At 39.1% G+C, this 25,380-nt stretch overlaps 6 protein-coding genes across 7 annotated transcripts; 2 read left to right on the forward strand and 4 right to left on the reverse strand.

Moving 5' to 3' along the window:
• Positions 1-203: 203 nt before the first annotated feature.
• LOC111594805 (estrogen sulfotransferase) lies at positions 204-1,457 on the reverse strand. Its single transcript, XM_023308268.2, has 3 exons — positions 1,048-1,457; positions 347-983; positions 204-283 (listed from the first exon to the last, which is right to left on the reverse strand). Exons 1-2 carry the CDS (start codon positions 1,380-1,382, stop codon positions 368-370), a joined length of 951 nt encoding a protein of 316 aa, XP_023164036.1. The 5' UTR covers positions 1,383-1,457; the 3' UTR covers positions 204-283; positions 347-367.
• On the forward strand, positions 250-10,449 carry LOC111594804 (RCC1 domain-containing protein 1). Of its 2 annotated transcripts, XM_023308266.2 has the most exons (5): positions 250-383; positions 9,003-9,217; positions 9,288-9,792; positions 9,851-9,926; positions 10,006-10,449. In XM_023308266.2, exons 2-5 carry the CDS (start codon positions 9,124-9,126, stop codon positions 10,429-10,431), a joined length of 1,101 nt encoding a protein of 366 aa, XP_023164034.2. In that variant the 5' UTR covers positions 250-383; positions 9,003-9,123; the 3' UTR covers positions 10,432-10,449. The 2 variants fall into 2 exon arrangements, with proteins under 2 accessions (XP_023164034.2, XP_023164035.2); XM_023308267.2 differs by lacking the exon at positions 250-383 and having other exon boundaries at positions 9,147-9,221.
• On the reverse strand, positions 2,605-5,809 carry LOC111594803. The gene is made up of 5 exons (XM_023308265.2): positions 4,721-5,809; positions 4,462-4,610; positions 3,299-3,578; positions 2,875-3,162; positions 2,605-2,800 (listed from the first exon to the last, which is right to left on the reverse strand). The coding sequence occupies exons 1-5, from the start codon at positions 5,510-5,512 to the stop codon at positions 2,720-2,722; spliced, it is 1,590 nt and encodes a 529-aa protein (XP_023164033.2). The 5' UTR covers positions 5,513-5,809; the 3' UTR covers positions 2,605-2,719.
• LOC111594807 (ADP-ribosylation factor-like protein 3) lies at positions 6,483-7,688 on the reverse strand. The gene is made up of 4 exons (XM_023308269.2): positions 7,454-7,688; positions 7,258-7,398; positions 6,958-7,194; positions 6,483-6,895 (listed from the first exon to the last, which is right to left on the reverse strand). The coding sequence occupies exons 1-4, from the start codon at positions 7,598-7,600 to the stop codon at positions 6,761-6,763; spliced, it is 660 nt and encodes a 219-aa protein (XP_023164037.1). The 5' UTR covers positions 7,601-7,688; the 3' UTR covers positions 6,483-6,760.
• LOC111594808 (ADP-ribosylation factor-like protein 3) lies at positions 7,794-9,004 on the reverse strand. Its single transcript, XM_023308270.2, has 4 exons — positions 8,883-9,004; positions 8,362-8,490; positions 8,170-8,301; positions 7,794-8,107 (listed from the first exon to the last, which is right to left on the reverse strand). Exons 1-4 carry the CDS (start codon positions 8,883-8,885, stop codon positions 7,832-7,834), a joined length of 540 nt encoding a protein of 179 aa, XP_023164038.1. The 5' UTR covers positions 8,886-9,004; the 3' UTR covers positions 7,794-7,831.
• A 57-nt stretch (positions 10,450-10,506) lies between the features above and the next one.
• Positions 10,507-11,335, forward strand: LOC111594821. Its single transcript, XM_023308286.2, has 2 exons — positions 10,507-10,892; positions 10,949-11,335. The coding sequence occupies exons 1-2, from the start codon at positions 10,888-10,890 to the stop codon at positions 11,199-11,201; spliced, it is 258 nt and encodes an 85-aa protein (XP_023164054.1). The 5' UTR covers positions 10,507-10,887; the 3' UTR covers positions 11,202-11,335.
• Positions 11,336-25,380: the final 14,045 nt, after the last annotated feature.

Genomic DNA, 25,380 nt, shown 5'->3' on the forward strand with positions numbered 1-25,380 from the left:
TCAAATACATATTTTATTTGTTTTAAATATACATGAGTTAAGCATGGTGTATTACATTTGTTTATTGATATGAACGTATTAAATATACACTAAATTACTTTATTTTTCGTTCAATGTTTCACGCGCGCGCTTTTGGCTTTGTGACGTCACAGTGTCCATTTAACACACACCGTACTTCTCAGTTGTGTTTACAGCTGCTAAGTGGTGAAATTATCTTAACATACTAATGTAAACATACATTCAAACGTTGGTAGAATGGCTAGCAAGGCAAAAACTTGAAATCCTGTAAAAGTATTTTATATCCATAATTAGAATTGTTTTACTGATGTATATAAAAAGTGCGCACCATATATGTAAGAATATTGGCCTAATCGTAATCAAATGTAAGTCCGCTTCCCCTTAAATGCTGCTCGGACCACGAATCAAATCGTTCCGATATTTCATCAGTCATATGATTTCGCCAGTCGCCAACCTTGCCCTTGCGTATGAACTTCGTCTCCCGCTGTGGAATTAACGTTTCCATATTGATAGCCCCGTTGCTTTGCATGCTATCAAATTGAAGGTGTTGGCAAATTCTCTTCATATTGTCGTCGCTGAGCAGCTCCGAAACATTCAGGAATTGAGCACATCGTTTTATTACGGCAGGCAGATCACGCACCATATCCTCGTATTTGATAAATAATACGTTGTCATCGAAGCTGCGCTTCCAGAAGGGCAGCACATGCTTCCAATACGAGCCCATGGGCGTGTGCCCGCCCAGAAAGAGTTCCACAAATTGTTCAAAGTCTCCATTGATGCCATGCAGCAACTTGCAGTAGTGGTAGTAGGATACGCACAGATCCTTGGGATTGCGTGCAGTGTACACAATCTTTGGCTTGATCGTATCCAATTGCGAGGGCAGCAGCTGCCAGGAGAGGTGCGAGCGTGCATAGCGCGGGCGTGGCAGATTCTTTACCAGCTCCACTGTGTTGCCAAAGGCATCGCTGTATGAATGTTAGAGCTATACTTGTGTACCTGTAAGATGTAGGCAAGTTGTCTTATACGTACGACACCCACTGATGGTGATCCGTGCTGAACAGTGCGGACAACTCGATCAAGGGTGCTCGCATGCGCAAATCCTGTTTGGCCGCTTCGTAGTCCAGCTGATGGCCCAGCAGCCAGATCATCTCCTGCGCCCATGTCGAGCCGGTGCGTGGATACGACACCATCCAAACGTCATCTTTGTAGATGGGCAAATCCCGTATGGATTCACCCATTTCGATGTACTTGCGTGGTATCACTAGCCGATCCGGCAGCACCTCCACAAAGCAATCCTGCACTGGAAATACCGCATTTGTGCGCCGCACTATATCCGCATCCAATTCTCGATAGGTGAGCTGCATGTCTGTTGCTACCTTTTCTCTGCACTGTCTGCCAACGACTGGCAGCAACAGCCAAGTGGAAAGTCAGCCCAAGCGTGCGGTGAAAGTGAGGCTAACGGGAATCCATCTAAGTTTTCCGCAACTTGAACTTGTTTTTGCACCAACCGAAATAAAACCGGCTCTCTGCAATCGCGATTGTAAAGTGCAGCAGCTGAAATTGTCAGCCAAGTGCTCAACGCTTAATGCTTAATGCTTAATGCCTCGGCACAAATCTATCCCACTCGGTTTACCCCACCCACAACATCTAAACTTCTGCTGGGGTTGTTTTCGGATCAATTTACTGTACTATACTATGTTAGTATGTTATTTCAAAGAGACATCGAGCATAGGTACTTAAGTATCTATCCACTCGGGCTTAATAATTGTAAATTGTAGCTGAAGTACCTCCCATTAGCTTCATTGTAATTCAAGTAGCTTCTATCTTACCAGTTATAGTTAGTTTTACAGACTAGTAAACAAACAGATTTTATCTTTTTTAAGTCCTACAACTTTTGTTGTTCAATGAACTTAAAGATAAGCGAACAACAGATAAAAGTTCAACATTTCACATTGAAACAAGTTGAAAATGAGTTAAATATTTCTATATATGTATTTGTATTTAGTATTTATATTATATATATAATAAAAAGAATGTATTAATTATTTAATTAATTTTCATACGTCTATCCATCGATTTTTCATATTTCTTTGGTGCTTTTATACAGCTCTGTTCATAAAAATAGTAGCGCCGCACTACACAGGACGTTTTCCGAATGAAAAGGCATATAAAACATATACACATATATTTATATATACAACTTTTTTAAAACAAAATATGTATATTTGATTTTTGCATTAAGTTTGGCAAATTTTTCATATAGTTTTATGAAAACTAAGTAGAAATCTTATTTAATGCAAATCGTGACTTATTGAAAGCAAGAAAATATGATTCAAAATAAATTTCTATATAAAAAGATAAATGTTAAATATGTAGAATGAAGAAAAATCTATTAAGCATATCATATATATACTATATATATAACATAATGCTTGAAAAAAACACCAATTATATATTAAAAGATATATAAAATAAAAATATATAAGAGTAAATTACCTCATCGAGCTCTGCGCCATACGTGAGGAACCATTAAACTTCACAAGACATCCAATAAAATTAAGATTTATTGCGGTTCGTAATACTATTTACATTTGAAATTTTTTGTTTTGTTTTCCGTTTCTTTTTTAATTTAAATATCAATTATTAAAACTATATCATCCTAATAAGCACGCTTAACAGTCGTCGTTGGTAGTTGGAGCAACTACAACTCGTTGTGCACGTATTCCGTGGTCACCTTGGCCTCGCCCTCGTGGAAGCCAATGCAGTCGACTGGATACTTAACCTGTGCAGCACAATTGATCGATAAATAGCAAATAGTATAACGGTAAACATTGGAATGGTTAGACGGATGCTCACCTCGCAATTATATGGCGCATTGATTACACCGAATAGAGTCCAGAACGGTGTACCGGTTTCAGTGCTAATGAAGATCGCGGCGCCCATGCTGCCGATCTTAACAATTTTTGGACTAACGCCAGCAATGAGACCGCCAGCTGCTGAGGCAGTCTTCGATTTCTTCGACTCTTGCTGCTGTTGCTGCTCGAGAGCAGCTGCATTTAGCTGACAGAGCACATAGCGATCGCATTGCGGCGACTTAGAGATGTATCTGTAGGCGCGATGGACTTTTAGCACCGGTTCGATAACCTGTTTTGATGCGTTTATCGAACAATCGTAGGAAAAAGAGAAAATTGTTGTAGCGTAATTAATTGCATTTGTGCTATCTGCTTGGCTTAGATTTGATTTGTTTTCAATTCCAATTCAGTCTGTAGCTTGAACTTACTTCTAGGTTGAGCGTATCCGTTAATCGATCACTGATCTCGGTGGCATTGAACTGCAGCAGGCCACGTGCTTGGCCCAGTTTGAGCAGCTCCTTGGCATAGCCAACAGCGGGCTTCACGTATTGACGCGAATCAATTTTCACATTCAAATGATGCTTGGCCACGTGGTTCAATAGATTCGAAATTGTTTCGCTAGGGCGTGCCGGATCGAAGTAGGTCTGCTTGGGATAACCTTGAGATTTCAATAGACCGTTAAACATGATTTGCGCCGTCTGGAAGTATCTGTGGAAAGTGCAAAAAGAAAAAAGAAAAGGAAAATCAAATTGTTGCTCATATAATGCTGACGCAGCATTATTAGAGTGAAAGGGCCGCTAGAAAGTGGAAGTTATTATTGTTGTCTAATAACAATGATCATGATGATGTTGCTGATGATGGTGATGATGATCATCATGATGATGCGCGAGGGCGTCTACAAAAGTGCCAAAAGTTTTGCATGTGTATTGTGTGTTGATTTAGCTTGACCCAAATATACTCCACTCAAGTATTTGCTTTGCCTTTGGCCCACTTCCTCATCAAACAGGTTTTGCCAACAACAACAACAACAACAAGAATAAGAAGAACCGTGCATACAAAATTAACCGTTCTGGCATTCGTATGGTTTATTTGTATGCTTAATGATGCCATCGTCTTTGTAACTGTAACACACACAGACACAGGCAAAGACACGCACACAAGCAAACGCGCGTGCGCGCACACCCAAATCCGAAAAAGCGAAGCCTGCAATTGGATTTGGACTTGTATTCTCTTTCCTTCTTCTGCCTCTTCCCCTTCTTCTTATTGTTGTTGACCAGTCAGATTAACAATCATGTTCTAAAAGCTGCCAGCACTAAAAAAGTGTGTCAAAAGGTAAGCGAGCGAGCGACCGAGCTGGCTTCAAACATGTTCGATGCCAAACAGGTAGCAGCTAACGGTAACTCTACAGGCAACGGCAGCACGAAGCTGTTGCGTTGCTTTAAAAATGTACTCGCATTTGTATTGCAATTAGACGTAGGAATCGCTGAGAGTTAGAATCGTATCACAGTAGGGTGCTAAACGGCTTAATACCGTTAAGACAGAAAATCGTGTTCCCTAATTAACACGCATCGATCAACCGGGAGCCACTCACCTGAGATAGTTTTCCGGATTCGCTATATAACTGGCCCAATCAGCCAAGTACAATGTGGCCGATTTGATCCAGCGACGACGGAAGGATTGATTATTCAGTGATTCGAACAGTTTATCGTAATCGACCTTGCCATCGCGACCCTTGAAGCCCTTTACGTAAAGAAACCAAAAAAAATCGATTAATAATTATCGATTACATATAGCACGCCTCTGCCTACTCATAATATAAAATCAAAATTTTAAGAATTATCGGAACATACCTTCATTATCTTGTTGACGCCAGACTTCTCGTAGAGCGCATCTGCCAGTTCCGAGTTGGAGAAATGATCCCACAGCACGTGCACATGCTCCAGGAACGGGGGCAATACCCATGCATGGCTCTTGTGGCGCTCCTGCGTGTGCTGACCCTCGGGTCCGGCGAAGGAGCTAACTGCTTGCATGACCAGAGGCAACAGATTCATGAAACCATTTTCCGACTCTGGCTCCTCATCGGAGACGGCTCTCTTTTGCTTCTGGTGCGGTAGTGTGGCGGGCTTTTCGGCTGCGCCTTGGTTGCCCATGAAAGCGGATGCCACTTGCAAAATGGTGTCCAGGCCAATACCAGAACCGCCGCCGGCGCCGCCGCTGTTGCTGCGCTTCTGTGCGTCGCCCGTATCCTCGTCATCGCCATGGGTAAACATTTCCAGGACATTGCCAATGATTGAGGGATCGAAGCCTCCACCAGCTCCATTGCCGCCACGTGCATTGTTGGCCAGCATGCTGCCTAGGCCAGAAAGGATTTGCATGGCCGCGCCTCCACCACCGCCGCCGCCGCCTCCACCAGCTTTGCCATTGGCCTGCATAAAGCTGCCAATTAGGGAAGCGACACCTGCCAATCCAGAGCCAGCGCCGCCGGCAGCACCGCCGCCGCCGCCATTGTGATTCGACAATGCCTCCTGTATGAAGACAGATGCCATGTCCAGTAACGGATTGGACTCCTCCTCGTGAGCCACATGACCATACGGCTGTGCGCAGAACAACGCCAGCAAAAGCAGCGCCCGTTTCACATACATTATTTTTCTTTATATTCTTTTCGGCAAGAACTTTCACAATCACACACTTGAGATACTTTTTTTTTTTTAATTTAACTATTATTTCTTTTGTTGCTGGGCCAATTAAACAGCAACAACAACACGAGCAACTCGGCCGACGCTTCACTGGCTTGAAAAATTGCAAGACAAAATCCCAAATCGTTTGTTATTCTGCTACAGTAAATTATGAATGTACATATATATGTTGACGCATAGGTATGTGTGTTTAAGCCCGTAGCGCAGCAAGCACAGCCAACCCAGACGAAAACTTTCTTTCTTCTGTGCTTTGAAGTCGGTGTGTAACACTTCTTAAGTCGCCCGTCTGAGCCGCTGCAACATGTTGCATTCGATCTCGAGCACAGCTGTGCTCACTGCGCGCTCTCCTCCGCTTTGAGCACGAACTTGCGCGCGCGCGCTCTCTCTCTCTCTCTCTCTCTCTCTCCCTCCCTTTGCTCATTCTTCACGCCTGCGCCTTGCTGGTTGTCCACGTCAGACTGCTTCCCGCATAAACATGTACATGACGTGTGTTTGCCTGAGTATGTGTGTGTGTGTATAAAAATACTTTTGCGCCGTTCTATGGCTGTGTTGTTAGCTTTTAACTTTGTTTATATTTTCTACCCACTTTCTTTTTACACACACATTCTTTGTGTCGGTCTTCTTGCTATGGTGTGGTCAAAGTCAATGCTTTAGCTTCAATTCTCTTTCGTTCTTTATGCAAACTTAACACACAGACACACACACATATATGCTTACTCTTGCAGAATGGAATTACATGACAACAATTTTTACGACATGCTCAAACTGTTATTAAAGCTCATCGAAGCAAAGAAACAATATTACTTGAGCTTTGCTAGTTTAATAACAAAGCCAGTTCAATATTTTTGTCAATTTCATTGAATTGTATTTAGATATTTTTATATTTGTTGACTAATAAACATAAACATTACGTTTTCATTAATATTTATCTTATTGGGATTAGTTAAAACTCATTTAATTCATTATTCTAAGTGTAGTAAAATTTCGTTGTTGCTGCGAACATTTTAAGTCCATGTAGCAACATTAATTTTTAGTTATCCAATGCAAATGTATACAAACTTAATACAAATGGACTCGATTCTGTCACTTCGTATCGTCTTTGGTGTGTGTCATGGCCTATTTGTTGTTAGTTCTTTCACTTGTATTCGAAATGAATAATAAATTATTCGATTTGTGCCAGTTACATAAATTTTACTAATCGTCCATACCGTGGCGCCGACGATCCAATAAGCATGTGGGTCCAAACAAAAAATAAGGAGTGAAAAACTTACTAAAAAGACTTGCTGGCTTCATGTGCTTCAATCGCTCGTAGATCCAATCGACTGTACTCTAAGGGGGAGAAGTATTTCAATAAAAATACATCAATCTAACATATGTTCTATGAATCTTACATCGATGCCCACGCCTGCCAATGAGGAGCATTCGTATATTTTCCAAGGACGTCCCTCGATGCGCTTCAGGCCCAGCAGCTCAATAATCATGGAGCTGGGAAGTGCACCAAATGCATCCTGTTTATTGGCCAAAAGCAGCAAAGGTACGTGTGAGAGTCGCTCGTCGAGCAGAACCTCGCACAGCTCACAGCGTGCCTCGCTCAAACGAGATGCATCCGAGCTGTCGATAACAAAGATCTATGGACGAGGCCAGCTGCCCTCATTAGCGGTGCTAGTTTGGGATTCATGGGTTCCACCTACCAATATGTTGGCATCCTGATAGAATGTATGCCACGACTGACGCATTCTCCATTGGCCACTCAAGTCACGTAAACAAACTCTCAGTTTCTTAAATTTCAAATGTCTTTCCGTAAGGTCAACCGTAGGAGTAACTTGCTTTACCTGTCTTAACGGTATATAGGAAATGCTATAAAATCGAAAATCAATTTGCTCTTACGGCATCATCGGTTTCCATGCCGAGGCGGGCCGCTAATGTGCTTTTGCCCGCATTGTTGAGGCCCAGGATGAGCACATTGAACTCCGGCTTTGGCGACTTTCGCAGCTTGCCCAGAAATGTGGCCACGCCTTTGTATAGATTAGACATTTAGGGCTATTGCAATTTGTTTGTGTTTGTTTATATTTTGGAAAGTGTCACCCATATACAACCTACTACTAAGATTTGTCTACTACGATGGGTAACAATTTTCAATTGGGTGTCAACAAAATGATAATGTTATAAATGTTTAAAGGCACTTTTAATTACTTTTTCTTTTAAACAAACAATATTCACATCAGCATTGGCTGTTTTCATTTTACATTTTCCTCTTTTTTACAACTACTTTTTCATATTTTTGCACACCCAGTCCATGCCTTCCTTGATGCCAGTGCCATCGACAGCTGTGCAGGCTTTTATTTCCCAGCTGCGGTCTTCCAGACGCACCAGGCCCAACGCTTCGGCCACTTCGGAGGCAGTCATGGCATTGGGCAAGTCCTGCTTGTTGGCAAAGACCAGCAGGGGCACTCTCTTCAAGCGATTGTCCATGAGCATCTCAAAGAGCTCGCTGCCTGTTTCCGAGAGGCGAGTCCGATCCGTGCAGTCTATAACGTAGATCTAGCATAGTAAAAAGAGTATTCAAGAGTAGCTGATGATTATCATATTGCGAGCGCAATTACCAGGACATCTGTATTGGCAAAGTAGTTCTTCCAATAGGGCCTTATCTTCCATTGGCCGCCAATGTCCCAGACATTCAATTTGAAGCCATCTGCTGCTACGGACTTGATGTTAAATCCGGCGGTAGGCGTGACCTGCGAATGATTGTAATGTCTATTAGGAAAGCAAAAGCGCATCTGTTCCATAATACTCACCGTAGTTATATCCTCGGATGCAAGTTGTTTGAGAATTGTTGTCTTGCCGGCATTATCCAAGCCGAGCAGCAGAATACGCGCCTCCTTGTCGGGATTGGGGCGCAGCTTGCGCAGCAAAGAAAGTAGACCCTGTAATGAAAGAAATTTGTTGAAATTAGTTAACGCCTTTTATGCAAATCAACATTATCCAGCAAGCTATAGAAAAGTTGCAGCTAGTTACATTTTATAGACTAGATATCCAATTTGAATTTTTAAAATGCGATTAATTGGCGCGTTGTATGCAAACCGATATTATCGAGTGAGCTTTCGTGCTTTTTCAGCTGGTCACACTCTTTCAGCAACAGCTGGTGATGAGTGCAAGTTATCGATGTGCTCCCATGCTCACGTTGCCATGACAACAACATATAATAAACAAATTATAAATTGGATAATTCGAGGCGATTTAAAAACAATATAAAATACTATAATTACTAGTACTATTATTTGCTCAACGATATGTAATGAGTGGGTGTACAACCTACCATTTTGTCAAACAACTGCAATACTAGCACGTTCGGCGACGATCGGTTAAATTAATTTCTAGCACTTGAATTTGAAAAACTGATTAAAAACCACCACCAAAAACAACGACAACATTACAGGTGCAATGCTAGCTAGCAACTGAACAACGGTCGACCAAACACAATAGAGCAACAGAGCAGACACAGGTAGCGCCCCGTTTCGAATCGCCCCGCTGCGCAAACGCTCTCCGAGAAGCGGAAGATGCGACGGTTGCTATTTACGGGCTTCAATGCATTTGGTCAGCACAATGCGAGCAACACGGAACGCACTTCCGGTCGAGTCAATGCCCTAACCGGTTCGTAAGTGTGCAACAAGTTGATGTGCTCAAATTAAATGCTAATTCTGTATGTTTAAATCCTTTATAGAAATCACTGCACCAGGTGATAGCAAAGGGAATGCAATTGTTGCTCTGAGCTGGCGTTACACGGCTTTTGCTATGGGCAACAAGCTATGGCTGCAAGGTCTGCTCGACTCTAGCCCAGACGAAAGCTTGGAAGTGCATGCAGCTGCAGAGATTAAAGCTCTGGCTGCATGTGATGCACATTGTCTGGTGTTGCTACAGAATGGTCAGTTATATAAGTTGCAAGCGAAGCTGAGTGCTACACTGCTGCCCATCAAACTAGAGACAGCTGCTGCAAAGCGAGACATATTTGGCCAAGCAAAGGCAGCCGAGGCAATCTCAGTTGCCCACATTGCCTGTGGCTCGCATATCAACGTGGCCATCAGTGCAAGGAATGCTGTCTACAGCATACCCAGTTGCCTGCATCGCTTTCCGCAAGGTGCGTGGCGTGTGCAGCAGCTCGAGTGTGGACACGAGCACGCGCTGCTGCTCAACGGCAATGGCGATGTCTACAGTTGGGGCAACGGGCTGTAAGACTTCTTTAGTCATTAATTTGACTCTGATTTAAGGCATTTGCATATTTCACAGACGTGGGCAACTGGGTCACGAGACTTTGGGTGTGGAAGAGCGACCCCTTTTACTCGAGCCTCTGGCGGGTATTAAGGTAAGTAAATAGACTCGTGCGTCATTTTGTCAGGTGTGTCATTCGTTATCTTGTTATTCAACTAATTCCTATTCTTTAGATAATACATATTGCGGCTGGTGGTTGGCATAGTGCAGCAATCTCCGCATTTGGCGACCTCTACGTTTGGGGCTGGAATTGCAATGGCCAGCTGGGCATGCGCGTCATGAAACCGGATGGCTTGCTTAAGGAGCCCACGGTTTATCCCTTGCCTCAACTGCAGGATTTGCCTCCATGTTGTGCAGCTGCTGAAGAAACTGATCTTTGTGCTCCTCTAAAGGCTTACGCCGGCTCTCGTCACACGCTCATCCAACGCAGTTGTGGACGACTCTGGGCTAGTGGCTGGTGTGCACACGGCCAACTTGGCAAGCAACCGCCCAACTTGAGCTACTTGGATAGTTTTTATGCTGTGCAGCAGGTGCCTAAAGACTGTGATTATACTGTTGTCTGTGGTCCTTGGTCCACTTTGATTACCTTGTCTGAGTAAATGGTATAAATATTTTTATATTTCTTATATTTATTTATGTGTATTTATTTATATTTAAATTTTGTTTTCTGTTAGTTTTTCACTTTTTAAATAACAGTTATTTTGTTTCATCTTCTAAAGCTGGCTGCTATAAAACTTAGCAACGAATATGGTCGTCTCGCTCTAGCACAAGCTGTCTTGACTAACGCTCTAGCAAGGTTTCGCACCAGCTAAATAACGTCTTTTTGAATTTGATGGAAAATTGAAATTTAGTTAGAATTAGTTAAACACAAAGGTTTTAAATACATATTCCTTCCAGAACATAGACCATTTTATACAAAGCAGCCTTTTATACAGTTGACGTAAGCAGTTACAAAATTTTCATTGAATAAATTTAAATAAAAATAAAAATAAAAAAAAAACACCAAAATTAGGGAAAGGCAGATTAAGTTAAGAGCTGCTGCCCTACGGCTAAACATGGCGTAAGTGTGTGATGAGTGTTGTGTCCAAGATGATTTGATAACCGAATGCCAAAAAGTCCCAGCATATTTTTTGTGCTGTTCTGGCGGATTGGAGTGCATCTGCTGTATCCCTACAGATATACGAATCGCTCGATTCAGGATGCCCTGGGCGATGATAATCTGGTGTGGGTGTCCAGCGATCGATGGCAGAACGAGCAAGTAGTCGTCATGCTGCTGCGCCAGTCGATCGAAAACTTTCTCATCTTTATTCTGATTATGGAAATTATGCGCTCCATTCAAGAGGGACGTAACATGCCTCTAATGGTATAATGTGGCGCCGCATCGATATGGCTTAGATACGAATATTAGTTATATTTATTAATATAGTTTTCAATCTGGCAGCTCACAGTACATCTTACAGTAGTAAATCGCTTCGAGTCACTCGACTCTGGGGCATATCATTTTTTTGTTGCTTTCTATTTTTTATTTATTTAATTTTTTTCTTTTTTGTTGTCTTGGGATAGGTCCGAGGCCGATGTCCCACTGTTGCCTCGCTCGCTGCTGCCGTCGCTGTCGTTGTCGTTGCAGTCGCGCGTGTAATCAGTAAATTTTATTTTTAAAAATGTTATTAAACAATATTTGCTTTAGCAAAAGTCTGACACGCAGTGCAATCAACTTTTCAGCACTTGTAGATCGTCAGACGCAACGACTAAATCGCTCGCCCCTGTAAGAGGGTTTCTGTATGTGTGAGAGTGTGTGTGTGGGTGTATGGTTGGGTTGGCTTGGGTTGGGTTGGGTTGGGTATTTCTTGGAAGCCGGGTGATAATTTTATTATTGGAATTGCATGGCTTTTCGATTGGAGTATATTTGTATATTCTAAGGAAATGGAAAAGATTTCCAATTTATTTAATAATTATAAATTATAATCAATATATATATATATATATATATATATATATATATATATATATATATATATATATATATATATATATATATATATATATATATATATATATATATATATATATATATATATATATATATATACATATATACATATACATAAACATATATGCATATGATAGAAATTCAGTTAAATATTTTATTCATATTTAATAAAATTCTTAATTCTATTGGATTAAAAGTCTTAAAATTTGGTGCAAAAAACAGAAAGCAGAAAAAATATTTAAAGAAGCTATTTTTTTTAATGTTCCATTTCATTGGTTTTTAAATTTAAAAATTTCAATCGCGATCAGTCGTTCGACCTGTAAAGACGTGAATTCGAACAGCCTTCGCTTAAGCTCTACTGCTGCAGAGTTCTAAAAATAGAACTTTGCGGTGCATTCTTCAACGCAACAGCAACAAAAACCGCACACGCAGCGTTTTCTTATCGCTTGCTTCCGCGTAACTCAATTGCTTTAATTGCAATTTACGAAATTTCGTCGCTTGGCGCGAGTGCGCCTGCACTCAAAAGCACAATCCGCGATGACATCTAATGTCAATAACCTCGCTACAGCTGTAAAGGTAAATGCAGAAATGCAAGCCCAGCTTAACGTTGTGATGGCAAATAGGCAAGCCTCCATCATGCCAATAAACTCAAAAATAGATATCGCCTCCGTGCAAGGCATCACTAACAACAAAAACACGAAACGTAAACAGCCAAATTCACCAAAAACCATCAAGAAAAGGCTCATCTTCGACGAACCAAGCACCAGCAATGCAGCATTAATATCAGAAAATCGATTTTCACTGCTCGTAGAAGAAGATGAAGACTACAGCGAATCACCTGTAGCTCCAGAAGCCCCAGTATTGACCGACCAGCAAACTACACCGAAACCTCGTCCGCCCCCCATATGGTGTCCAAACATCAAGTCTGTGGCCCTACTTCAACAGATAATAGATAAAGTAATTGATGCTAAATCATACGTAATTAAGCCAAAGAAGAATAACATAGGTGTATTAACCCAATGCAGTGAGGACTATCGCAGAGTTATAGACCACTTTACTAAGCTGGAATTGGAGTTCCACTGCTACCAGCTTAAGGAGGACAAACCATATAGAGTCGTGTTCAAAGGGCTTCACTCCAGCACTGATACAACACTAATTAAAAAGGAATTGGAAACCAAAGGCCACACAATTACAAATGTGCACAACCCACTGAGCCGTATGGACAAAACACCGCTAAATATATTTTTTGTTGACGTGGCTCAGGCCCCCAACAACAAAGAAATTTTGGACATTCGAGTTGTCTGCAGGCAACGCTGCACAGTGGAACTGCCAAGAAGATACAACGACCTGACACAATGCCATCGCTGTCAAGAATTTGGACACACACAACGCTACTGCCACAAAGCTCCCAGATGTGTGCGTTGCGCCGGGAAACACGCATCCAAAGACTGCACCCGCGAAAAGGACCAGGCACCAACTTGTGTGCACTGTGAGTTACAGCACCCAGCCAACTATAAGGGCTGCCAAGTATACAAGCGGTTGCGCAAATTGCAATCCCCAGCACAAAAAAGGAGTCCCACACAAACACCGTCTACGGGTCCGAGTACTGCTTCCGAAATTACAAGGCCCCGGAGCATTACCCAAGCCACGAGCTTTGCAACGCCTATTAGTGGTGTTTCTTACGCACAGGCCGCTAGAGGTGGACCGTCAAATAAGAATACCACAAGTGACACTTTGTTCACTGAAATGCTTCAGCAACAACAACGTCAGTTTGACGCAATTAATGCCGAGCTCAAAGCGATGCGAGAAGTACAATCCCAACAAGCAACCATGCTAAACAGTTTAATGGCCATCATAACCAAGCTTGCCTACAAATAATGGCTTTACGTGTGGGTATCTGGAACGCCAATGGCCTGAGAAACAAGACTCAGGAACTGGCTGCGTTTCTCTCACAAGAAAACATAGATATAATGTTAATAACAGAAACTCATGAGTGCCCCACTACACAAATTTTCGGATACGAACACTATCAGGCTCATGGTGAAGGAGCAAACTGCTTTGGTGGATCCTCAATCCTCATACGAGCAACAATACCGCATACACCTTTACTGCCAATTTGCAACGCAACAATGCAGGTCTCAGCCATCACCCTGCCTACGTCTATTGGAGCGATCGAAGTTGCGTCAATTTATCTTCCGCCAAACACTGGTCTGTGTGATCATCACATGGAACAGGTTCTAGGCCAAAGGTTGAATAAGACCCTCATCGGCGGCGACTGGAATGGATGGCACCCATTTTGGGGAAGCAATAGTGCGAATCGTCGCGGAGAAGTCATATTTGAGGCGATTCAAAACTTACAATTCAGCATATTGGCGACTGGAGCCCCCACCCGTTACCCAATTAATGGACACAGGCCCTCGGCAATCGACTTCGCTGTCTACAAAGGCATCTGTGACCGGCAATTGACCATTGAAGAATCCTTGGACCTATCCTCTGACCACCTGCCACTAATAGTCACAATCCACGCGCAGCCACAGCCCTTGCCCATTAGGAAACAACTACTGCCAGCAGGATCAGATTTAGGAGTCTTTAGGCGCGAGCTCCATTACTCTTTGCACATAGAAATGGAACTTAACACTCCTGAAGACGTGGACTACGCAGCAAACAAACTGCAGGAAGAAATAGTCAAAGCTGCGCACCAAGCCGCCCCACCATCTTGCCAAACAAGACAACAGTCTCCGTACAACATCCCCCTCACCTTGGAGGCCCAACACCTACTAATACACAAAAGATGGGCCAGGAGACGCTGGTTAAGATTACGCACGCCTGATGCCAAATCCATGTACAACGAAGCCACGAGGCATCTTAAAGCTGCTCTCGCCCTGCTTCAAAAGAGGTGTATCAGCGATGCGCTGGTACGAGCTGAATCGCCCACTGACGCAGAGTTTCAATTATGGAAATTTACAAGAAAGCTCAAACGGCAGCCAATACGACGTCATCCCATTCGGAGCATTTCTGGTTCCTGGCACATTGGAGACGAAGCTCAAGCTGAGGCTTTTGCAAACCACCTTCAAGACCAATTCACGCCGGTGATTACCGCAGAGGCCTCAGAAATCGAAGCAACAGAAGACATCGTTCTCTCGCCCCTCCCAGCTGAAGACCAGATAACTGGATGTACAAAAGAAGAGGTTCTTGAACACATCAGAAGAGTGAAGGCAAAAAAATCCCCTGGATATGATCTAATAAACGGCAGAGTCCTTAGAGCACTGCCTGACTCCACCATAGACTACATAACTATGGTGTACAACGCCATGCTCCGCATCCGGCACTTTCCAGCCTGCTGGAAGCGCGCCGTGATTGTGATGATTCCTAAGCCTGGCAAACCCGTGGGAGAAATTGAGTCGTACAGACCAATTAGCCTGTTGCCAGTACTCTCCAAAATATTCGAAAGAATATTTCTGGAACGAGTACTGACACATCTGGGACGCCAGGAGGCCATTCCAAACCATCAGTTTGGCTTCAGGAGACAGCATGGAACACCGGAACAGGTTCACAGAGTTGTGCACCATATCCTTGGAGCCTTTGAAGAAAAGATGTACTGCTCTGCCGTCTTTTTAGACATCAAACAGGCGTTTGATCGAGTTTGGCACCTGGGACTGCTGCAGAAAGTGAGGACCACCCTTCCAGCCCCATTTTTCGCGTTGCTATCCTCATACCTTATTGGAAGAACCTTCCAAGTGTCAAGGGGGCAAACAGTATCCTTGACTAGACCAATTATGGCTGGAGTACCACAGGGTAGTGTTCTAGGCCCAACACTTTATACTTTATTCACAGGAGATATGCCAACTCCCGAGCCAAATATAGGAAGTACAGATGCAGTACTCATAGCGACCTATGCAGATGACACCGCCATCTTATCACGTCACGTATCTGCGCAAGAAGCTTCAGACTCACTACAAAAATATCTGGACTCTTTCGGACGCTGGGCAAAACGGTGGTGTATCACCATTAATGCACAAAAGTCTGTACATACTACCTTCGCCACTAGAAGAGGAGATTGCCCAAGCGTTGCATTGGGGCCCACTATTCCCAAAGCCTCAAAAGTAAAGTACCTTGGTATCACTCTTGACAGAAGGCTGACTTTTAAAGCGCACATAAGTCAAGTAACCTCAAAATGCAAAAGCAAGCTAAAAACCCTCGACTGGATGCTGAGAGCTTCAAGCAAGTTGTCTTACAGCAGCAAGGCCGCCATCTACAAGGCAATAGTTGTCCCAACCTTCGTATATGGTATCTCTCTATGGGGCTCCTCGGCGAAGACTACAAGGAACAAAATTCAGACCCTGCAGAATAAAGCACTACGCAGATGGACTGGAGCCAGCTGGTTTGTAAGAAACTCAGTCTTACATAGGGATTTAGCAATTCCCACAGTTGCTGAACTCATTGGGCGACACAGTTCAAGATACGCGGACAGACTTGCAGCGCATCCTAACCATCTCGCAAGCAACCTGGCTATAAACAACAATAGGCGAAGACTGAAGAGATTGCATCCTCTAGACAATATTAGAACTAATTAAGATAGTAGCTACAAGTGCAGAATAATTGGCATATCTGCCCTCCCATTAGTTAAGGTTTAGAGCTAAATGCGCTATAGAGTCTAAGACAATAAGCTGCAACAAAATAAAGAAATAAAAACGAAAAAAAAAAAAAAAAAAAAAAAAAAAAAAAAAAAAAAAAAAAAAAAAATTTAAAAATTTAACTGTTTTTTAATTTTATTTCTGCCAAACAATAATTAAACACAAATAATTTTTAAATTCTTTGATGCATTTAAGAAGAAAAAAAGAAAATAATTATAATTAAAATATTATTTTTATTAGAATTTAAAAATTGAGATTTTAATGCATTAATATTTACAGTACAAACTATTTTATTATTTTTTTTTTAACATTTAAAATTCTAATACTTAGATGTACAAAAAAAAATATATATATATATTTATATATATATATATATATATATATATATATATATATATATATATATATATATATATATATATATATATATATTATATATATTTAAGTACATTTCTATTCCACGTATATCAGTATTTAATTGCTGAATATTATTTACAAATTTTAATTACAATATACATATTTCAAATGTAGTTAATTTACTTATCTTTATGTATGGTTTTGTTGTTTATTATTTTTAATACAATATGCATTACTTAAAACAGGATTAGTCCTTTAATTATAAATAAAATTTAATACTTGAGGTAAATCTTTGACGTCATCCAAAGAGTGACTCAATAAGAACAATAGGAAATTAAACTGCAATAGAACAAAAAGTTGTAATGATATAATATTATATATATATACATAGAGCCCATTATAAATGTTCTTTTGTTAATTCCGAATTATAATTCCGGCAATACGACTCGTATATTCATGCATCAATTATATATATAAAAATATACACAAAATATGTAAAATATATAACATTTTTAAAATGTTTAAAATATATAAAACATGTAAAATATATAAAATATATAAAATATATTAAACATATAAAATATATAAAATATATACATTATATAAAACATGTAAGATATATAAAATATATAAAACATATAAAATATATAAAATATATAAAATATATAAAATATATAAAATATATAAAATATATAAAATATATAAAATATATAAAATATATAAAATATATAAAATATATAAAATATATGAATTTCTTATAGCTAATGTGTACACAATCTGCAACTAAGCTATTTATAGCATATTTAACATAACTGTAATTCCTAGTAGCGCCTTTAATGCTCACTATAGCCCATTCTTCACTATCTCTTTATGCCTATCTCTAACTCTATGTATTGTATATCCTTCTCTCTCTTTCGCGCTCTCTCTCACACTCTATACGTGCTGCTCACCGAGTTCAACGGTTTTTTGTTGCTTTATGTTATTTGCCAAATGAAAAAGTAAAAACAAATGTTTACCTTATAACGCACTCAGAGTTTTGTGCAGTTCTCTAGCGGCCAGACTGAGAATGCGGTCTGCAAATAGGCTTTGCTTTTGCTTTTGGGCTTTACATTTTTTTATGGGCGCCATTTTCGAGCAAACTTTGTTATCGACGAAAAGAAGAACTACTCGGAAGGTGGGCAGTGTCACTTTTAGGCCGCTAAACGCTTTGCTACCTGAAATCATTGCACAGTTGGGCCTGGGGAGCTGAGTGGGTGCGTGCCTGGGGTGGTGGGTTCAAGCGCCTAGCTCAAGGCGAACTGTTGGTTGAGTTTCCGTTTGCTGCTGCTCTTTATCAGAGCCACTTGAAATAACCAAACAGCCAAGTGTAAAAAGTGCTAATTGTAGCACTCCCAGTGCTTAGCTCTCTCGCTCTCCCTGGGTGTGTGTGTGTGTGTAGGTGTGTAGGTGCATGTGGTTTTCGTTACTCGAAAATTGTAATTCATGCGTGCCAGCAGACGCCAAAGTTTCAACAGAAATCAGTCAATCATAACCAAAAACAAGAAGGAGCAGGCGAGTTAAGCAACGACGAAGCCTGAATACGCTCTCTGGTCAGGGTATATAGTAGCTGGGGATGTTCTAGATAAGTTTTTACTTGTTGAATTTCTGCTAAGAGTTTAGAGAATATATATTATATATATATATATATATATATATATTTTTTTTTTATATATATATTATAGAATATATATTTGAATGAAACATATAAAACGTTATATAATCTAATCATATTTTGCTTGATTTTAACTTGAGATATAGCTGAAACAGATATATATAAGTATATTTTGGAATATGAATTTTATATTAGGGAAGAACTCTTAAGCCTCGTTTTTCTTAATATACAGATAAAGCTATTCATATATATATATTCATATATATATATATATATATACATTACCCCTTGCAAGGGTATTAAAAAGCAGTAAAAAAAATCGTAGCAGCAGCAGCAGTAGTACGCAACAGACGATCCCAGTTTTGTTTGCTGCGCCGTGTGTTAAGGCTGCAAGTGCGTGCTGCGCCGCATGCAACGCTGCACACACAGAGCGCCCCCACTTAGCCAACCCCCCACGGCCTCCTGCTCCAGCCGCTGCCCTTGCGGCTACTCCTTGGGCCATGTTCTTTGTTGTTTACTATGCGCTAAGTAGAAGCCTTCAACACATTTAGGCCCTATTCGCTGACTGACCTACCTTGGCGCCCGGCCCATTTTACATTTTGGCGTGCATTGACCAGCTAAATGAGCTCGTCTTTCTCTCCCTCTCTGTCCCCGTCTCTCTCCCCTTTAACTAATCATCGCTGTGAATTTGCGCTAATGACTCCATAGCCCTGCCTCCAGCCACATCGCACCATGCCATGCCATGCCATGCCATGCCATGTCTCTAGGTGGCTTGTAAACTCTTGCATTAAGTGCCAGGAGAAACGTGTTCATAAAACGTTTTGGCATCCCAAATGTACATACATACACACATGCCTGATGTGCAAGAGTCGTTTCTTGTCCCCCGACGTGCCATAAAAATTATGCATGAATGTATTTGCTTCATTTTACATACTCGCACAAGCGCTCCCATTCATATTGCTGCCCAAATAAAAACGTTGCCCTCGACTGGCCCAAAAAAAAAAGAGAAAAAGAACCAAATATAACAGAAAAAAGCTGGTAAGTACGTTGCCAGTGCAGGCAGCTGACTGCGCAATGCTCGCTCAGTCAACATTTAAAAAACATTTCAAATATTTTATTTGATCTATATTTAATGCAATTCAGGTTCGAAGCAGCTCATCAAAATTGAAATATACTTTAAATACATTTAGATTAAATTATAGATTTTATTGTCAGTCTCTATAGGAGCTGTACAGTAACAATTTTGTTCTATCTGCAGAATAACTCAACTGTGAGCCCTCTACAAAAATGCTTTAACTTCACTTTTCTAATTGGCTAAGATATATGTTCAATCAACGGCAGTAATTAAAGTAGTAGAGTAGTAGAGGTAGTAGTAGTAGTAATAGTAGTAGCAGTAAAAGAAATAGTAGTAGCAGTAGGGCTAGTAGTAGTAGTAATAGTAGTAGCAGTAGAGGTAGTAGTAGTAGGAATAGTAGTAGAAGTAGAGGTAGCAGTAGTAGTAATAGTAGTAGAAGTAGAGGTAGTAGTAGTAGTAATAGTAGTAGAAGTAGAGGTAGTAGTAATAGTAGTAGCAGTAAAAGAAATAGTAGTAGAAGTAGAAATAGTAGTAGCAGTAAAAGAAAAAGTAGTAGAAGTAGAAATAGTAGTAGTAGTAATAGTAGTAGCAGTAAAAGAAATAGTAGTAGAAGTAGAGGTAGTAGTAGTAGTAGTAATAGTAGTAGCAGTAAAAGAAATAGTAGTAGAAGTAGAGGTAGTAGTAATAGTAATAGTAGTAGCAGTAAAAGAAATAGTAGTAGAAGTAGAAATAGTAGTAGTAGTAATAGTAGTAGAAGTAGCGGTAGTAGTAGTAGTAATAGTAGTAGCAGTAGAGGTAGTAGTAGTAGTAATAGTAGTAGCAGTAGAAGTAGTAGTAGTAGTAATACTAGTAGAAGTAGAGGTAGTAGTAGTAGTAATAGTAGTAGCAGTAAAAGAAATAGTAGTAGAAGTTGAAATAATAGTAGTAGTAATAGTAGTAGCAGTAAAAGAAATAGTAGTAGAAGTAGAAATAGTAGTAGTAGTAATAGTAGTATCAGTAGAGATAGTAGTAGTAGTAATAGTAGTAGCAGTAAAAGAAATAGTAGTAGAAGTAGAAATAGTAGTAGTAGTAATAGTAGAAGTATTAATAGTAGTAGAAGTAGAAATAGTAGTAGTAGTAATAGTAGTAGTATTAATAGTAGTAGCACTAAAAGAAACAGTAGTAGAAGTAGAAATAGTAGTAGTAGTAATAGTAGTAGCAGTAAAAGAAATAGTAGTAGAAGTAGAAAAAGTAGTAGTAGTAATAGGAGTATAAGTAGAAATAGTAGTAGTAGTAATAGTAGTAGCAGTAAAGAGACCAAATCCGAACGGACAGAGCTGATTTCAAGTCTCTTATCTAAGCATCGCTAGACAAATCTTGCACGAATCGAATATACCCGAATCACTTGTAGAGCGAGCATGAAAAGCTGGAAAAAAAGGAGCGAATGCAGCGTCGCATTTTTACGGCTCCATTCATGTGACGACGGAAGTGTCAAGTGGCTGTTGGCAACTCGTCGTCGACAACCAACTCTCATCCTGCGCGTCCTTTTCGTCAACGTCGGCGTTGCCGCTGCTCTGCATCGAAAATACCGTTATTGTTACCAGTTGTCTACACAGCTACACACCTACACACACACTACTACTCGCACACTCACATGCCCACCCACACCTACAGCTCTCCCTGGCTGCTGTCTACGTGTGCCAGGCTGCATTCTGGGCGTCTGCCTTTGAGTGGCAAACTTTTTTTCACGTATGTTTCGTACGGCTAAGTATGTGTTTTTCTTTACTCTTTCATTTCATTTGTGTCTGTGTGTGTGTGTGCACCATTTTTGTATGCCCTTCATTTGGGTAACTTTGTTCTTTTTGGGGTACAGTTGTGTCTGTGGGGTTAAGTGAATGCAAATGCACGACTAAGCACTGGGGAAATTCATTTATACGAAATTCGTATAGTTGCAGTTGCTCCACAGATAAGTAGTTGATCTGACTGACAGATTGTATCTGATATATTAGTGACAAAATCTCTAATCTATTTATTTTTATACCTCTTAGCTTCATAGATATTGAGGATTCTAAAGTCTCTGTTGTATCATTATCTTTAAGCTTTAAGCTACGAACAAATTAATTTAAGAAATACATTTGATCAAAAGGCTCTTAAAAGCTGCTGCATATATATTATATATATTTTTGATTCTTAAGACTTCATCAAAGTGTTACTTAGATAACAGAGCAACATCTAAACGAATTATTTTCTGAACTACTTTTTACAAATTACATCAATAATTAAACAAATTTTTTTTGTTATTATTTTTATATTTTATAGTGTTTTTTTAATTATAAAAATAAATATTTCTATAAATTAAAATAATATATTTCTATAAAAATATTTCTATAAATTAAAATATAATAAATTAAATCTTTATATTTTATATTTTATATTTTTTTGGTTACTACATTTTTTATGTCTTTACTATTACACTTTCTTTGTTTTATATTTAGTTAAATTTTTTTAATTTTTACATTTTAAAACTAATTTATTTTTCTTGACTAAATTTTAGTTTAATTGAGTTTTTAATTTTTATTTGGTTTTTGTTTTCATTTTTAGTAAAAATTTATAAAAACCAAATTTTTAAATTTTATTGACATAAATAAAATTAATTTGTGTTAAATATTTTTTTATATTTTTAAATTCGTTTTGCTATCATTCATTGTTTACTACATACTATATATATATAAATATATTTATTATTTTATTTTTTTATTTTATTTTTAATTTCTATTTGTTATTATTCATTACTATATCTTTATGTTTTTTTAAGTTTTTTTTTAATTTTTTTTTAATCTTATTTTTTTATTTATATTAATAATAACATAAGCAATTGTCTTATTGAATTACTAAATAACTTAATTGCATTAGAGTAAATTGTACACTAGGGCTTAACTCTTATTGTCAATGAACTGTTAATTATCTTGGCTCACAAAAAGCAGCTAAAACGCAATGGCAAACACTTGACATTCCATTAATCTCGTCCAATTGCAGGCGCTTTGCCTGCAAATTCCATGACAACTGTGCAATTTGCGTTGACAACTTGATTGTCCTGGCCCGGACAACTGCACAAAGCAGCGCCTAATTGAAGTTAGTCACTTATATAACCAGCAGCAACAGCAACAAAGGGGAGAGAGAGACAAGATTACATGATTATGCGGCTGGGGCCATGGCACGCGATGGCCAACATCCACCCACGCGGCAAGCGGCAACCGGCAAGAGGCAAGTGGCAACAACTTTCGTTTTCATTTCAGTGAAACGCGGCTTGCCACATCCTGTTGCTGCATCCAGCAACAGCCAACAGCCAGCAGCCAGCAGCCACTTAACGGCAACTGCTGCTTGCAACATTTGCATTGCGATGCGTCTAATGAAATTCTGTCTGCTGTTGCTGCGTGCGCGACCTTCGTCTCGGCCAGCTGCGCTTTTTGGTCAAGCACAAAAAAGAGGCCCAAAAAAAGCGAAGCCCATTCATGGCCAGGCCACAGCGGCACGGCCCCAGTCTGCCCAGTCGGTGCCTGTGCATCTGGCTGTTATTTTTGGCACAGCAACACAACGTGCCCAGGGCCCGACTGGATATATACATATATATATATATACTCGTATATATCTATGGCAATGGGACGATGACGGCAACACGCAGTCAGTTGCGACTTGCTGTTGTTGCATGCACCATGCTGTGGCATTGGCATTGGCAAAAGTGTGGCAACAGCCAGCCGGCATTTATTTGCACTTCATGTCGCTCTTGCTCTTGCTGTTGTTGCTCTTGTATTTTTGGCAAATGCGGGCACGCGGCGTATACGCAACGCATGTTTGTGCAATTGGCCGATGATTCATGTTGTCGGCGCTAATGCGCTTACGGCAGCATTGTAAGCTCTCTCGGCAGCTGTAATCGCTTCTAGGAAAGCTCACACCAGCAATCAAGTGCAACACCAACTGGCCACTGAGTCAGTGAGTCAGTAATCACAGTTTCCTCTAGCTGCACTTCAATCAAAGCTGCATAAAAGCAAATTGTGTGAAACATCCTTAAAACAAACATTTCGACATGCACAAGCAAATGGGAAGCGCTAGAGATAGAGATTAGAACAAACTGCAGTTGCTTCATTTGGTAAGTCGATTATCATAAGTGAAACAAAACTTGAAGCCGTTCGATATGGGAATTTTATAGTCGCTGCTTGGAAAACTTCTTCTGAACAGTTTATTAAGTTTCTCTATGTATATTCTATGTTATTTGTCGTGCATATGTTTCACAAAGCAAGCAGCTTTCATTGAGGTTTTTTGTCGGCAACAATTCAATTGCATTTTTCCCTAAGCAGATTTCAATGAACCTTTATTTGAATACCCTAGACTTGGCTAAGGGTATTACAATTTGGTCATGGAATGTGTCAGCGAATTGAATTGATTCAATGATGTCTCTCAGGCTGTCTCTTTCTAGGCGAACAGATCTAGATCCAATAGATCAGACATTTTGAGTGCATTTCAGTTCATATTGTTTGTTGAAATGGCTTAGAGCTCTATATAAACTATCTAAGATTAAATTTTGAAAATTAGTATTTGACTGAATACATTTTTATTCATATCCTTATATAAAAAAAAGAATTTGAAATAAAATTTTTTCATAAAAATAAGTTTTAAGATTATTAATTATGAATCTATGTTTATATAGATAATCAAATATTTTACAAATTATATTTTATATATATATATATTACTATTTATTTATTTATCATTTAAAATAACTTTCAAGATTATTAATTATGAATCTATGTTTATATAAATAATCAAATACTTTACAAATTATATTTTCTATATATATTATTATTTATTTATTTATCATTTAAAATAACTTTCAAGATTATTAATTATGAATCTATGTTTATATAAATAATCAAATACTTTACAAATTATATTTTTTATATATATTACTATTTATTTATTTATCATTTAAAATAACTTTCAAGATTATTAATTATGAATCTATGTTTATATAAATATTTGATTATCTATTTTTTACAAATTATATTTTCTATATATATTATTATTTATTTATTTATCATTTAAGCAAACCATGTTTAACTGCCATGTTTAATATCTATATGTAATTAAAATATATAATTGAATAAATTTCTTTTCTTTGAAAAACTATTTATAAACATAATTTTTTTTAATTTAACTTTGTGCTAATTGAATTTATTTATTTATGTCAGAGACTTAATTTTCGACTAATCAAATATATTTATTTACAATATATAGAAACTATATTCAATTATCTAAGCAAGCATAATGTATATAGAAAAATATATTATATTATACATAATTATTGTTGGTACATGAAAGTGTATACGATGTTGAAATACCCTAACAAAATTTATCTTTGCGTGAGAGACTTATTTGGCACTAATCAGCTTTACTTTTCTATGATATATAGCAGCAATATTCTTATATTTTATATTACATATACAATTATAAAGCGTATATATATTACATATATAAGTCAATTTAATTAATCAAAAAAATGTGACTTCCACATAAAACCAAGTTCAGTTAGGGTATTTCAGTTTATAGTCTCTTATTTTTGCGGGGCAAATCCCAACTGCTATCCTTTTAATGCTATTTACAGCATCTTATTTACGGTACATATATAGACACATGTTTTATTTTGATTTTTTTGTTGCTATCGGTTGTCTGCCCCCCAAAAAAATCATTGCCTGTCCGTCTTGACGCCCTTTCCAAGTGTCCAAGTGTGTAGCTGTCTATCTCCCAGTCTATTCGATTGGCCGTAATGTAATATGCGTTTATGCCAAGCTGCTTCCCAGGGCCAAG

This window comes from Drosophila hydei, unplaced genomic scaffold (genome assembly GCF_003285905.1).
Source record: "Drosophila hydei strain 15085-1641.00,03,60 unplaced genomic scaffold, DhydRS2 tig00000290-arrow-arrow-pilon, whole genome shotgun sequence".
NCBI lineage: Eukaryota > Metazoa > Arthropoda > Insecta > Diptera > Drosophilidae > Drosophila > Drosophila hydei.

What these genes read in the sequence shown, in the direction of transcription:
- LOC111594805 (XM_023308268.2), bottom strand. Translation starts at nt 1,382, where the DNA reads ATGCAGCTCACCTATCGAGAATTGGATGCGGATATAGTGCGGCGCACA. An exon ending in GATCACCATCAGTGGGTGTC is followed by an intron (nt 984 to 1,047) that starts GTACGTATAAGA and finishes ACATTCATACAG; the next exon opens with CGATGCCTTTGGCAACACAG.
- LOC111594803 (XM_023308265.2), bottom strand. Translation starts at nt 5,512, where the DNA reads ATGTATGTGAAACGGGCGCTGCTTTTGCTGGCGTTGTTCTGCGCACAG. An exon ending in GCGTCAACAAGATAATGAAG is followed by an intron (nt 4,611 to 4,720) that starts GTATGTTCCGAT and finishes CTTTACGTAAAG; the next exon opens with GGCTTCAAGGGTCGCGATGG. An exon ending in CGGATACGCTCAACCTAGAA is followed by an intron (nt 3,163 to 3,298) that starts GTAAGTTCAAGC and finishes GCATCAAAACAG; the next exon opens with GTTATCGAACCGGTGCTAAA.
- LOC111594807 (XM_023308269.2), bottom strand. Translation starts at nt 7,600, where the DNA reads ATGTCTAATCTATACAAAGGCGTGGCCACATTTCTGGGCAAGCTGCGA. An exon ending in GCATGGAAACCGATGATGCC is followed by an intron (nt 7,399 to 7,453) that starts GTAAGAGCAAAT and finishes CCGTTAAGACAG; the next exon opens with GTAAAGCAAGTTACTCCTAC. An exon ending in ATCAGGATGCCAACATATTG is followed by an intron (nt 7,195 to 7,257) that starts GTAGGTGGAACC and finishes CCTCGTCCATAG; the next exon opens with ATCTTTGTTATCGACAGCTC.
- LOC111594808 (XM_023308270.2), bottom strand. An exon ending in CATCCGAGGATATAACTACG is followed by an intron (nt 8,302 to 8,361) that starts GTGAGTATTATG and finishes AATCATTCGCAG; the next exon opens with GTCACGCCTACCGCCGGATT. An exon ending in TTGCCAATACAGATGTCCTG is followed by an intron (nt 8,108 to 8,169) that starts GTAATTGCGCTC and finishes TTACTATGCTAG; the next exon opens with ATCTACGTTATAGACTGCAC.
- LOC111594804 (XM_023308266.2), top strand. Translation starts at nt 9,124, where the DNA reads ATGCGACGGTTGCTATTTACGGGCTTCAATGCATTTGGTCAGCACAAT. An exon ending in TCGAGTCAATGCCCTAACCG is followed by an intron (nt 9,218 to 9,287) that starts GTTCGTAAGTGT and finishes AATCCTTTATAG; the next exon opens with AAATCACTGCACCAGGTGAT. An exon ending in AGCCTCTGGCGGGTATTAAG is followed by an intron (nt 9,927 to 10,005) that starts GTAAGTAAATAG and finishes CCTATTCTTTAG; the next exon opens with ATAATACATATTGCGGCTGG.